This window comes from Phyllobates terribilis, unplaced genomic scaffold (genome assembly GCF_046119375.1).
Source record: "Phyllobates terribilis strain yellow unplaced genomic scaffold, ASM4611937v1 Scaffold_3__8_contigs__length_932513732, whole genome shotgun sequence".
Lineage (NCBI taxonomy): Eukaryota > Metazoa > Chordata > Amphibia > Anura > Dendrobatidae > Phyllobates > Phyllobates terribilis.
The window spans coordinates 469638968-469652882 of NW_027362763.1; the positions used below are offsets into that span (position 1 = coordinate 469638968).

The window sequence follows — 13915 nt, forward strand, 5'->3', positions numbered from 1 at the left end:
CCCGTTCCCTGCAGCGCGTCATCTGCGTTAAATATTTAAATAAAATGGTGTCCGAAATAAAATGGTGTCGAAGTCAGCGCATGCGCATGCCGCGCTGTTCGGCAGCATTTTGTTGAAGACACTATGCACGAATTTGTCTTCAATAAAATGGCGCCGGAGATTGCACTATGCACAGGTGCAGACTCCGGTGCCACACTCCTCCTCCAGCCTCGCCTGAGATCGCGGTATGTCCTCATGGTGCTGGCCTGTTAACGCTGGAATGCCTCCTTCTGACTCTGGCCACACTGCGCAGAAGCAGTTTATACCGGTTTCGGACAGAATGATGCATCCAGCGCTATATTATGGATACCGCATCAGCGGTTAAAAGCATTACCCCTGGTGCTGCGTTGTGGCGCCTGCATCTTTAACTGCTTAGTGATGAAGCGCACGTTACTTCCGGGAGCCGTGGAGCATGACTCTTTTAAAGAACTGAAAAAAGTATATAAGGACCAGATCACCTCTTGGTGGGAATTCAAAAGCCTTTATAACTACATCAGGGCTGGGATTGTTCCCCGCCACCTCAGGGTATCTCTTAGTCCCGGTATTCATTACAAAAACCCCTAGTTTATCTGAAAAATGGAGGCTATCTCTAGCTCCCTTAGGTTTATAATGCTTCTTTTGGAAGATGAAAAGCATACCTTATCTACCCTTAATCCCTTCACGACCTTTGACGCATCCATAAGTCATGGAAGGGAAGGAATTCCCGGTGATTGCATTAAGGTGCCTACTGATTCTTATAGCAGTGCACCAGGGCTTGTAGTCACAACTATGATCGCTGTGATTGGCTGTTCAGAACTGAACAGTCAATCACAACGATTTAAGTGTTTCAGGCAATGAAACTGCCTGAAACACTGAGGTCCAGCTATAATCGATACTGTAACAGCACCGAGCATAGGCTGGAGCTTAGCAATAGCAGCATCACCAGCCCCAGAGCTGATTGGAGTGATCGGACAATGACATCCGATCGCACCAATCCGTGAGCAGAGATGTGGTCTGACCTCACAGTGATCACCCTGCATTGACTCGTTCCAGCTTGGAGACGTTGCAGGGCGGTCACTGGGCTGTTCTGCTGCCGGAACTTCTGGTGTAAAAGACAATTTTAACCTGTGCCATCACTGCTGTTGCTGTACTTGAAAGATGTTCCTGATCCTTTCTTGACCCCATTTCTTTTTCCTAATCCACCCTTTACCCCCTCTTAACCCCTTCCGCACCCCCCTTCTGCCGCCGAACGCTGATCAGTACTTGAGCGCTCACTTTTTTGGGCAATTTTTTTGTGCGCCCTGAAGCCGCTGAATGATGATCAGTGATGCACATCATTGATGGGCACCCATGCTCGCTTTTGGTCAGGACTTTTTTGCCCTATCCATTTTTTCTCCCCTCCCCCCTTTGCACCACCTCCACGCGTGCGTTCTGCAGCCATTGAGCCGCTGATCAGACAGACATCACCGATCAGCCTCTGTGGTCGCTTTTGGCCATGACTTTTTGCTTTTCCCCTTGTCCATTTTTTCCCCCCTTTTTCATCACATCCGTGCGTGCATCCTACAGCAGTCGAGCTCTGATCAGTGACGAATATCACTGATCGACATCCAGTTGTTGGTTTTGTTTCTTTGTGATAAAAAAATAAAAATAAATTTAAATTAGTTGATAGGGCTATATTAAGGACAGTAAAAATATACTGTAGTAATCAGCATCTACTACAGTATTATTTACTGAAAATAGTTAGGATTAGAGTCAGATAGTTGCAGACGCTCAGTATTTTTTTCTTTTTACTGATGTCACTTTAGTTTGTTTTTTATTTTACCAAATGTTTATATTTATTTTTATCTTTTTCTTTCTAGATTTTTTTTTGTCTTTCTTCAAAATAAAAAAAGTTTACACCAAACACTCAGAAACACACACCTGAATAAAATTTGGTACACACACACAAAAAATGTACCGCTCATCCCAATCACGGTATTCAGCGGAGGAGGCATACGCCTTCTTTGCCTCCGACACAGATAGTGAGGTAGAGGGGATACTACCTTCCTTTATTTTTCCTCCTCCTCAGGCGATACCGAACTGCCGCGCAGGCGCCCCAGGACAGAAAATTAGCGCCCACCGTTAAAGACCCCCTATGGACCTCACCCCCCAAAAAATTATGAGCTACAGATTCCTGATTTTGTGGCACAATCAGGAATCCAATTTGACACCACCGGCCTCACAAAAATAGACTTTTTCAAGTCTTTTTCTCTGACAATTTTGTAGATCTCATGGTGGTCCAGACAATTTCTACGCCCAACAATTTTTGGCCCAAAACCCCACTTCATCATTTTCTAACTGGACCCCTGTAGACACAGTAGAAATTATGATGTTTTGGGGCCTTGTCCTTCACATGGGGTTAGTGAAAAAGCCATAACTTTGGCAATATTGGAGTGTTGATGTTTTATATAACACTGTTCCGCATGGCTATGACCCGTAAACGCTTTGAGGCCATCCACAAAATTTTGCATCAATGCAGAATGTCCTCCCCAAGATGACTCCAACTTTAACAGACTTTTCGAAATTCAGCCAGTCATTGATCACTTCAAGAACAAGATTGCTGAGGTGTACATGTTCAAAAAAGGGACATGTGCGTGGATGAGTCCCTAATGCATTTCAAGGGATTGCTCAAATTCTGACAATACCTGCTCCATAACAGTGCCAGATACAGAATTAAACTCTAGAAGCTGTGCAAGAGTACTTGAGGGTACACACACAGATTTAGGGTTTATGAAGGGAAGGACACCTGGATTGAACCCCATGAATGCCCCCTGTCCAGGGAGTGAGTGGGAAAATTGTGTGGTATTTGGTGCACCCACTGCTTGATCAAGTGTATCACCTCTACATAGATATCTTTTATACCAGCATACCTCTCTTCAAATCCCTCTCTGCCAGAGCAACCGCAGTCTGCGATGCTGTCCGCAAAAATCAGAGAGGCCTAAAATGCTAAGTGGGCAGCTGCTCAGAATGGGTGAGAGCAGAGCCCAATGTAACGACAACATGCTGGTGGTCAATTACAAGAGAGATGTCCTTTTCTTGACCACCATACATGGTGATGGCAGCATCCCCACCGCTGTAACAGGTTCTTTTATACACGTCCCCAAACCTATAAAACATAAAAATATGTTGGGAGTTGATCTCTCTGATCAAGTCCTCTAGCCCTACAGTGCCATGTGAAAAGCTAATGTGTGGTACAAGAAGCTGGCCGTGCACATCGTACGGATGACAATGTATAACTCTTTCGTGCTATCTTGATGTGCAGGCCAGACCTGTACATTCCTTCAGTTCCAGGAGGTAGTGATCAAGGCTCTAATATTTGGAAGTCAAGAAGGAGCGAGCCCCAGTACTTCTGGAACAGAAGCTGCCCGTATCGTACCAGAGCAACATTTTCCCGGGAAGGTCCTTCAAAGGTACTTCACCTGATAAAGGCTGACCCAGACGAAACGCATTGTGTTTTTATCTTTGCATCTCAATAAACCGTACTGAAGAATCCTGGAAACAGAGTGGAAGCGCCATTTTCTTGTATTTTTTCTATAAAAAACAAATTTCATTTGAAAGAGAGGAACTATAGGAATTTTGTGAGAGATCTGCAGGAGTTCAAAGATAATAAAGCCTACCAATACCCTATCAACAGAAATTTTCCAAAAAAATTAAGACACTGAATTATCTTCTACTTATACTGCAGTCTCAGATACAGACACTTGTCCAAAAACGATGTAGACAGAGGGGTCAGGGAGGAGGAAGAGGTACAACTAATGAAAAATCCTCAGGAGTATGTTTTATAGACCAGGCACACTTCCTCAGGAATCGATCAAACCCCAACACTTACAACCCTACAGACCCACGCAGGTCATTGTTATGTAATCTGAGAGCAGCAAGGTGTAGGGGCAGTGATACAGATTCCAGGATGTGTCACTTATCAGGCTGTGTGCTGTAGTTTAGTGTTTTATCAGCAGCAGATTATCACTAGATGACTAGCTGGATTATCCCGCACAACACCTAATGTGTGTAACTCCATCTCCACTACTGATTGGGATCTTTCTGACAATGTACATTGTACACAGGAAACTGCCAATCGGTGGTGGGGGCCGGGTTACACAGCTCAGCATTCAGACCACGGCTACATCTACAGCAGAATAAGCAGATTCAATCCAAAATATACCAAGCAGACCAGGAAGTTACACATCGCTGGAATCACTCTCTGCCTCTACATTATGCTGCTCTGGAGTTACGCAGCAAAAACCTACTGACAGATTCCCTTTAATCAACCCAGTATTCCTGAGCATGTAGAGCTCAAAGACTGATTTTTGGGGACAAAGTTTAGAGCAGAAGACTAGGAAAGTGTATAAAATATAATGACCTGAAAGGCAGATATTATGATTAAAAAAACAACAACAATAAATCTTCTCTTGAGAGAACAATGAGTTCTGAGACCAGAAAATAGATTTATTTAAACGCACAAATGCAATACCTGCTCATAAAAGAAGAACTGTACAAACTGCTGCAATGTGGCATGTTTGGCCTCTGGTCAGGGCCAGACGGAGCAGCCAAGTTGTGCCTATGGTGAGGCTTTTAAAATTGCTTATTAAACATTTCTTTAATTTTGTGGGGATACAGTTGTTACCTCATAAAAAATGAAGTAACTGTTTAATGAGCAACTTAAAACTAGCAAAGGCTTCACAGTGGATGGGACTTGGCCACCTTGTCTGGCCGTACCCTACTGGTATATGAAGAAATCCTTTCAGAAAAAAAAATATCAATGGCACTGTGGTGTATAAAAAAAATGTGAAAGACATTTTTTCATACTCAATAACTACTTGGACAACCCCTTCTTGAACTAAATGTTTGGCCCAGAAAAAATAAAAAAGTCTATACTCACCTCCCATGCTGACGCCGTTCCAGCGGTCAGCACTCAAGGTCCCGGGGTTCTCATGCGGTTGTTGTGACACGTGACCCTGACGCCTAATCAGCGCTGGCGTCACTGTCCCTGGGTTCAGACAAATCGAACATGAAGAGGAAGTCAGGGCTGCGGCTGCTCTCTAAATTCCTCTTAAATGTTCAATTTGACAGGAGGCGGGGACAGTGACACCAGCGCTGATTTGGCGACGTCATTACGCGTCACAACAGCAGCACGGGAGCCCCGGGGAGAGTAGTACTGACACCACGGGAACGGCGCCAGCATTGGAGGGGAGTATAGGCTTTTTTATTTTAATCTGTGCCAAACGTGGAGGATGACAAGGAGTTGTCCAAGTAGTGGACAACTTCTTTAAGGCTATACTTATGAGATGTATGAATGGAATGAGGAAGACACACCAAAACTGCAATTCTTTTCAGCTTTTGGGCTTGTTACTTTGAAGAACTTGACCCAAGTTGATTTAAAAAAATAAATAAATAAAAAAATTCACATTTTTGTGTAAACCAAGCACATTTTATATCCTTCTTTAAGTTTTTTTTTTTTTACTTTTTAAAGTACACAATACTCTGAAGCTCATTTCCATTTACACTAATTGTTAAAAAACTTTTCTTCAATAAATTTCTGCGTATATTCATGTCAATGCCTCCTACTGAACACAAGAACTAAATGAAAAATATATACTTTCATGAAAGGCACATAAAAATGTAACGTTAGATGAAGCGTATGCACGTCTAAGCTATGGAACAAATTCTACAGGATCAACAAAAGTAACAAACTGAGATATAAAAGCAAAGCTGCAAATCACAACTTTCTTGGCTCTGAAAAAAAAAAAAAAGACGTTTTTCAAACATAACATTAAAAAAATTTTTGTACAAGTTTTTTTTTTCTCAAAATAATTATACGGAGGTTGAATTTGGCGTGCCCATTGTTGTATGGATAAAGGAAACGGCTCCGGATGGTACCTGGAATGACTGCGCTGATATTGGGTTAGCAGGTACGGGCTGTGTTCCAGCAGAAACAACTACAGTTTGTGGAGCATGCTGAGGGACCCGGACAACCTGGTTCGAGACACTAGGAACTGGACGGGATTGCACCTGAGTGACTGGCCGATTTTTCTGTGCCAAGTGAATTTCATGGGTCCGTCCCTGAAGCTGCTCAAAAGCTTCTTTTGACAGAGTCACAACATGCATTTGCTCTGGCAGCACAGTCTGTACTCTGTTCTCCACCAAATTAATATTGTGGCTGGGTTGCACATGCGACTGGTGGGTTGCCACTTGTAAGCCATGCAAGACAGGAGGTTGATGAGTTATCACTGTCAAATTTGCAGCTTTATCAACATTGGCTGGAGCAGCTTCAGCAGTGACAAAACCCTGACCTGGCATGAAGTTTAGGTTATGAAAATTGTCTGTGACCAGATACTGTATCTCTTGTGCAGTCCGTGTCGCTAACTGGTACTGCGACATCTGGATTAGGCTTTTTGCATCCAAATTAAATCTGGAACTAGCAGTTGGTGTCCTGGGCTTTCTTACTCTGCCATGGGATTTTATGTGTGCCTTCAGATTGTCCAGTCGAGTAAATTGCACATTGCAGACTGAGCAGGTGTATGGCTTCTTTCCAGTATGCAAACTCATATGTCTCCTCTTGGCACTGGAATCTGAAAAGGCTTTCATACAAATGTTGCAAGTATACGGCTTTTCACCCCTGAGGAGAAAAAGAATGTAAGATACTACTGATTTTAATGTACTTGCTCTAATAAACTTTTCATAAACTCATATCTCTCTAACAGGAGATAGTAGGAGTTAACTTCTTGAACCAAGCTAGCACATGCACCTATACCAGGGGAGTATCCAAAAAGTCACCAGAGCATATAAACCATAGCAAGGTTCCTTACTCCCCACTCTACAGAGGCCTACATCCAACGGTCCACTGGCTGCTGCTCTTCCTTTCGTTGCCACACCTATAAGTTTGTCCTTTCTACTCTAAAGCCATAAATAGGGTGACCAATGAGCCATGCGAGAGGTGCTCCAGTACTCAATATTGAAAATTAGCACAATTTTTTCCTATATGTAATGAACCGTGTGCAGCACCGACAAAGTATTTCTAAGCCAACCCAAGAATGAACAAACAAAATAAACATGAAATAAAAAGGATTTGCACCTCTTCTCTAATTTGGACCCACTCCTAGTTTTGTCTTACAAATACTGAGTAAGACACTGCTCTGTGAAAGTAGCCACAGGGAGGTCTCTGCTTCTATGTCAGCAAAACTGCTTCTAATTTATTTGCATGGTCGACTTACAGGCAGGAAAAGGCTTATTGAAGCTCAGCTGATAGTAGCGCCATGGCTTAGGCATGTAACAGAACCATTACATTTAGGCTAGGATGGTTTTCATATGGATCTTGAATTCTGATGGACTTCAGTGTTAGGTTATGTGCACACAATGTCTTTTTCAGGAGGATTCTACCCCAAATTATTGGCCATTTTATGTCACGTCTTTCAACCGCTTCAGAGTTCAGAAACCCTGAAGTGCTTAAAGCAAAAGATATGCTCAATGTTCGGGCGGCTTCTGCTTGCTCTATGCTTCAAAGTAAAAGTGAAAGACGCCGGCGGCAGAGTCACCTTAGAAAAACCACCACTGATGGTTTCCTGAAGCGGCTTCACCTAGAAAAAGTCGGTGAGCCGACCCGGCGTCTAAAAGACGCCATAAGTGCACACAGCCTTATGGTCAGCAGTATTTTTAAAATGCTAGTACTGAAGTGTATGACTCTTTGGGCTCGTTAAGATAACAGTATTATAGTGGCGAGTGCTGTTCTAATAAAAATCAGACGAGTGTAATTCAATAGGGCTGTTCAGACATTTCCCCCCACACACCCTGAGTGTCCATGTGAAATAAAACTGCAGCATGCACTATGCTCTATTGTATATCGGATGAAACTGTCCTATTTAAGTCTATGGGGACGCAAAAAATAACAAAACACATCCCATATGGAACACATGTATAGCATCTGATTTTTACAGATACAATTTCCTAGGCTTATAATGGCAGTGTATTTCATCACATACTTTTAATATGTTGATGTACAAAAATGTAAGTCACATGGATGCAAAATACGTACACATGGTTGACAATACTAGATGAAAATCAGACGATTTTTCATATGTTCATCTAACCTCACTGTCAGCTCTCTCCGTGTATAGTCTGATTGACAGACCTGTTCATAGAAGCCTAAATTACTGAACTACATATGAAGTGTATATAATCATAGGTTTTAAAATAGCAGATTATATAAATATGTTACCTATGTATTCTCATATGTGTGAGTAACGAGCTTTTAGCAGTGAATGATTTTCCGCAGACTTCACATGTGTATGGCTTTTCACCTGAATAAGAAAACAAAAATATATTATTCAGCACCAAATAAATACGTGATTGGATCACACCCACAGGCACACACATTCATCCAATAATACACAATATATATATTATTTCTGTACTTTATGAGCAAACATGACAGTCCATAAGATTCACAGACTAAATGTGGCACGCTAAATACATCTGTCGCATCCTTATAAAGACAGGTCTTGTCTTTTCTACATGTACGTCCTCGTTATGACAAATGTAATGGATTGCGCAAGTAGATATTGTGGCTGCCTACTTACATTCTTACAGGAAAAAAAAAAGTACAATATTGATGTGCGGTCCGTCAGATTGCAAAGTAGCAGGGATGCCAGGGGTGATCATCCGCTCAGTGAGGTGTGGAAATCATGAGAGCACCCTGACTATTTTATGTGGTTATTGCAGTTGGTGTATTGTGAATTTACATGTGTCCAGACCACAAAGCTGCTATTAAAACCCAAAGGACCTTGTGTATTACATTGCTCCTACATTATTGCTGCAAGAGAACTTGCCAGTCAGCATTCAAACTACCTTTCCTACCCTTAAATCTTACATAGACCATTCATTTTGGTCTGAAAGCTCTATCAAGTCTAGCACATATATTCATATAGGAAAATAGATGTACCTGTATGAGATCTTAGATGTTTTTTTAACTGAGCAGAGTCCATGAATGTTCGCTGGCAGATTTTACAATCTCGTAACCCATCGCCTTATTATTGATGGATAAAAAACACAAGTATGCATTAGAACACAATGTTTTTGTTTTTTTCTAGAATGTGTATTGAGAGTTAATAGGCCATATTTTAAAGGGAATCTGTCAGTAGGACCAACCCTCCTAAGCCATCTATATGGTCATGTAGGGTCATAAGAAGCTAAATAAAATGATACATTGATATCTGCAATCTGATGTTTTATAAGAAAAAAGGGGATTTCTCTGGAATATGTAAATGAGATGTTAAGATCTATGGGTCGGACGCTGATCTGCATGAGAATCCGCCTTCAGATTAGATTATTTTAAATGAAAGGTGGAGTTACCAGTGTGAGACATGTAATGACAGTCTGTTCTCCTGATCTGCATGTCTCACACTGGTAACTCCCTCTTTCATTGATAATTATCTCTGAAGACAGATTCTCACGCAGATCTGTGTCCAACCCATAAATCTTAACATCTTATTTACATATAAGAAAAACATGGATTTCTCTGGAATAAGACATTGAATCACAGATATCAATGTATCATGTTATTCAGCTTCCTATGACTTGCATGCCCATATAGACGGCTTAAGAGGGTTGATCCTACTGACAGATTCCTGTTAACTCTAGAACAACATACCCACAAAATATAAAATTCAGAAATGTTATGATCGGGCAGGTTAATTTAGGCCACTTTGTTTTTTACCCAGTATATCTGAGATTTTTCACTATCCAATTAAAGTTTAGAAAAAACAAAAGCAAGATATGTTCTAGGCTGACCTTATGCCACTGTTCGCCCTGCGACTGTTGTAGGTGAAGATAAATAATATATACACAGTAAGTGCATGCTTCTTCAATATTTTTAGATGTGTAGTGCCACTATTAAACAATTGTCCTTCTATCAAGCTCTAAATATTACTTCTAAGGATTCACAATGCCTGCCCACCTTGAGGCTCTATAAAGTCCACAATATTTGGTATTTTGCAAGGGATGGGCCAAGTCATAGTCAAGGAAATGTTAAAATCATGTGTGAAATTGTAAAAACAAAACAACCCACATATTTCTTATTATTTAGTGATAAGCACAGCACAAGATTACTCTACACTTCAAATGGTTAGCCCTACCCCATATAACCAAGCAGTAGTAAAATAGATCACAATAAGGATTATACTTACCTATATGGATACGGTAATGACTTTTCAGTTGTCTCCTTTGACTGAAGAATTTTTCACACTTGTCACAAGTAAATGCTTTTTGTTCTGACAAGTAAAGAAAAAATATAGTCAGCAAAAGCAGCAAGAGAGGCGATCTGTAAGATTTGGACTAATATAATATTATATTTCCACCGAAGCTGACAATGTCTGTATTCTCTCCTAGCAATCATTACAAATCACATCTCCCAAGTAGCAGTAATTATCAGCGGCCACTAAACAATGTACATGGCTTACATCCAGCTGCTGAGGAGGCATATTTCAGCTAATTGGTGGGAATGCTTGGTGTTGGATCACATGGTATCACAAACTGATGAGCTATCCTACAGATAAGTCATCAATATGTCAGTCATGGACGAGCCCTTTAAAGACTGATCAAGAAGTCTGTAATACAACTCTAAAATATGAATACAAGTGTACCTGCATGTATACGCATATGTTCCATTAGCGAACTCTTGGTTGACAGTGATTTACTGCAGACCGTACAGCTATATGGTCTCTCTCCAGTGTGTATGCGTTCATGGACTCGCAGAGAATGTTTCTGGGCAAAACCTTTTCCACACTGAGCACATCTAAACGGACACTCTCCTGAAATATTAAAAAAAAAGTTTTGCCATTAAACGTATATTGAAGTGGACTCGCTTAACAAATATGAGACTTAAATGGTCACCTCCACTATTCAGGTACTATAGGAAAATGAGCACCATTTTGGGCGTGAATATAGCTCACACTATAAACATAAAGCAGCCAAACTAATCTGCTGTAAAAAGCTTTTAAAAAGTTGCTAAATTTTTCATCAACTGTTTTCATGACAGTGTTGCCCAGCTCCGCCAAAATGGGTGTTTGACGCCACAGCTCGTCTAATTCATCATGAGCTTAGGTGTGCCTTATGCCAGAAATCTTGGTCCAGTATCTAGCTGGATTAAGATTGGTGGGGAGGTGTACGCCACCTATCAGACACTCCTGATTCATGAAGGGACATGTGAGTGAAAATCACTGGTCTTGATATTTTCACAAACTAACCACGTTTTTATAGGCTTCGTTATTTTTTTATATTATCTTTAAGGGAATATGGTAGTAAAATAGGGGGTACCTTAATTAGCTGATCACAGGGGGACCTAGGACAGCAATACAACTGCAGAAGACTTTTGGTGAAGCGGGTGGAGACTGACCACACACAGGAGTTTGTGACGTACACGATGGGTAAATATGCGCAGTCAGTGCATATGGTGCTGGACTTTATGACCTGCCACTCATCTGGACAATACTAAAGAGGTACAACCTTTTTGGTGATAATTTGGAGTTATTCAGCAATGGAGGACAGTAGCAGATAACTGTGCTTTTCTTTTTCAATGAGCCCATCATAGTATTTCTGTTAAACCCAAACTCTAGTTATACCTGTATGAATTCTCCGATGCATGACTAAGAAGTGCTTGTACTTAAACACTTTTCCACAGTCTTTGCAGGAAGACTCAGAAGGAGGCAGCGTTTTCCTGCCCGCAGATTGCTTTTTGCTTTCTGGTTCACGATCCTCATTTTCTTCTCCTTTATAACCTTGCAGCTTAGTGGATCGCCGAGATCTCCGCTTGCTTTGTCTAATCAGTATAATTGGTTCTTCCGGAGGCTTGGGATTTAAATCACATGTCACCTCTGCAGCAAAGTCGGCAACTTCATGCTCATGTAACACGCCTCCATTGGAGTAACATGTCTCTTCCATACTTCCAGGGATATAGGCATGCTCGGTGTCATGGTCAGCATACTCTGTATCATGGTCTGCATCTTTCTCAGCCTGCTCAGCACCTGTCTCTGTGTTAGTCTGATCAGTGTGTTTCTTTGGTCTTCCTCGTTTACGCTTTGAGACAGGTTCATCGGCTTCATCTACTGTTTTGGTATCGGATACTTCGGCCGGAGGTTTGAGCAGCTCCTGCTGATAATCTATGTATGCTTTCACCAAATTATCGATTTTCAGAACATGTGCCGTTGACACTATTTGCTTGAGGCTTTTTTCACCTACATGTACATCTCCAGTGTATATAAACTGCAGCAAAGATTCAAAAACCTCAGAAACGATCCCTTCTATGACGTATACTGACTGGCCAATATTTCCCTCATCAGCAAACATCATGGAGAAATATTCGCTGCTAGCAGCCAGCAAAGCTTTATGTGCTCGAAACTGCACATTCTCCACCATCAGAGTGATGTCACACAGGAAGTTCTTTTGCCTCTGCTCCTCTAAACTGGAGAGAACTGTGCCCACATGACCAGGAGAGTGGAAACGAATCTTCCCTTCTGTTTCTGACTCCCCCTGATGGACCGCGTCTTCCATTGTCTGCAGGAGGAGCCTAAAAAAAAAACAAAAACAAATCACTCAATGTTCTAGAAGCAGATATTAGACAAGAACTCCATATTGCACCTAGTTAACCTACTGAAAACGACAATCAAGCATGGTAAAGCCGCCCGGCAGACACTTTGAGCTATTGGTGAGTTTTTGATGGTACAGATTTTCTGCAACTACTGTGTAAATTAGGTTACTTGCATTTTTATCGGGTTTTTGACTGAATTTTTTGTCTTTTGTTGATGTTCATGCATTAAATAAAGCTACCTTGTTTTTGGTATTTGGCTTTGACAAAACTTTATAGATACAGCGATATCAGACTACATGCGTTCTTTGTGCGTTTCCGCTGAAACACATGAAAAACGCAAGTGCATTTTTTATTTGTGAATTTCCACATCTGATGCAAGTCTATGGCGAAAATCTGCAGATAATACTCAGTGTACTCGAAAAAGAAATTTACATGTGGATTTAAAACCAGCACCGCAGGTGAGTTTACTCTTGAGTAAAAAAGAAGCACAGTGAGCACTTTGCTGGAATTGTGAGATGCTGCGTTTTCGATGTCACAGTGTCAAAAACTCACCAGAAAACTCATCGTGGGCACACAGCCTCAGATTGTTGCCCACATTTCCAAAGAAATTGATATAAAGTGTAAATTTACTCAGATAGCCTGAAGATGTGCAAAATTAATCACAGTGATGGCAATACATTTGTACCATCTGACTAGACATTTTCTCTTACTATTCGAACCTTAAGGTGGCTGACTTTAGAACATTCGCCACTTCACCACCCCCGAGCCTTTTTTCACCTTCATGACCAGGCCAAATTTTACAATTCTGACCAGTGTCACTTTATGAGGTAATAACTCTGGAACGCTTCAACGGATCCCACTGGTTATGAGATTGTTTTTTGTACTTCATGATAGTGGTAAAATTTCTTCGATATGACTTGCATTTATTTGTGAAAATATCGGAAATTTGGCGAAAATTTCACAATTTTCAAACCTTTAATACTTATGCCCTTAAACCAGAGAGATATGTCACACAAAATACCGTATTTTTCGGACTATAAGACACACCGGACCATAAGACTCACCTAGGTTTTAAAGGAGGAAAATAGAAAAAAAGATTTAAGCAAAAAAAGACGTACTTACTTACCGGTAATGGGATTTCTCAGAGCCCATGACGGCACCACGGAGAGAGGGAATCCGCCCTTCAAGGACAGGAAACCTACAGATAAAATGGGCAGTATCTCTCTTCCGCATCAGTTGTTTACAGAGCACAGAGAAGACCCCCAGGTTAGTAACAAAAAA

At 41.2% G+C, this 13915-nt stretch overlaps 1 protein-coding gene across 3 annotated transcripts in view; it reads right to left on the bottom strand.

Annotated features, from left to right (window-relative positions):
• Positions 1 to 4082: 4082 nt before the first annotated feature.
• Positions 4083 to 13915, bottom strand: part of ZBTB24 (zinc finger and BTB domain containing 24) — a 45081-nt gene continuing 35248 nt past the window's right edge. The window contains exons 2-7 of one of the 3 annotated variants that reach the window (XM_073675838.1): positions 11670 to 12613; positions 10692 to 10859; positions 10236 to 10319; positions 8993 to 9076; positions 8270 to 8351; positions 4083 to 6673 (exon numbers count right to left, since the gene is read on the bottom strand). In XM_073675838.1, the coding sequence (XP_073531939.1) occupies positions 5869 to 6673; positions 8270 to 8351; positions 8993 to 9076; positions 10236 to 10319; positions 10692 to 10859; positions 11670 to 12597 (2151 nt within the window). In that variant the 5' untranslated portion in view covers positions 12598 to 12613 and the 3' untranslated portion in view covers positions 4083 to 5868. The remainder of the gene's footprint in view (positions 6674 to 8269; positions 8352 to 8992; positions 9077 to 10235; positions 10320 to 10691; positions 10860 to 11669; positions 12614 to 13915) is intronic. The other 2 variants (XM_073675837.1, XM_073675839.1) reach the window with 2 other exon arrangements.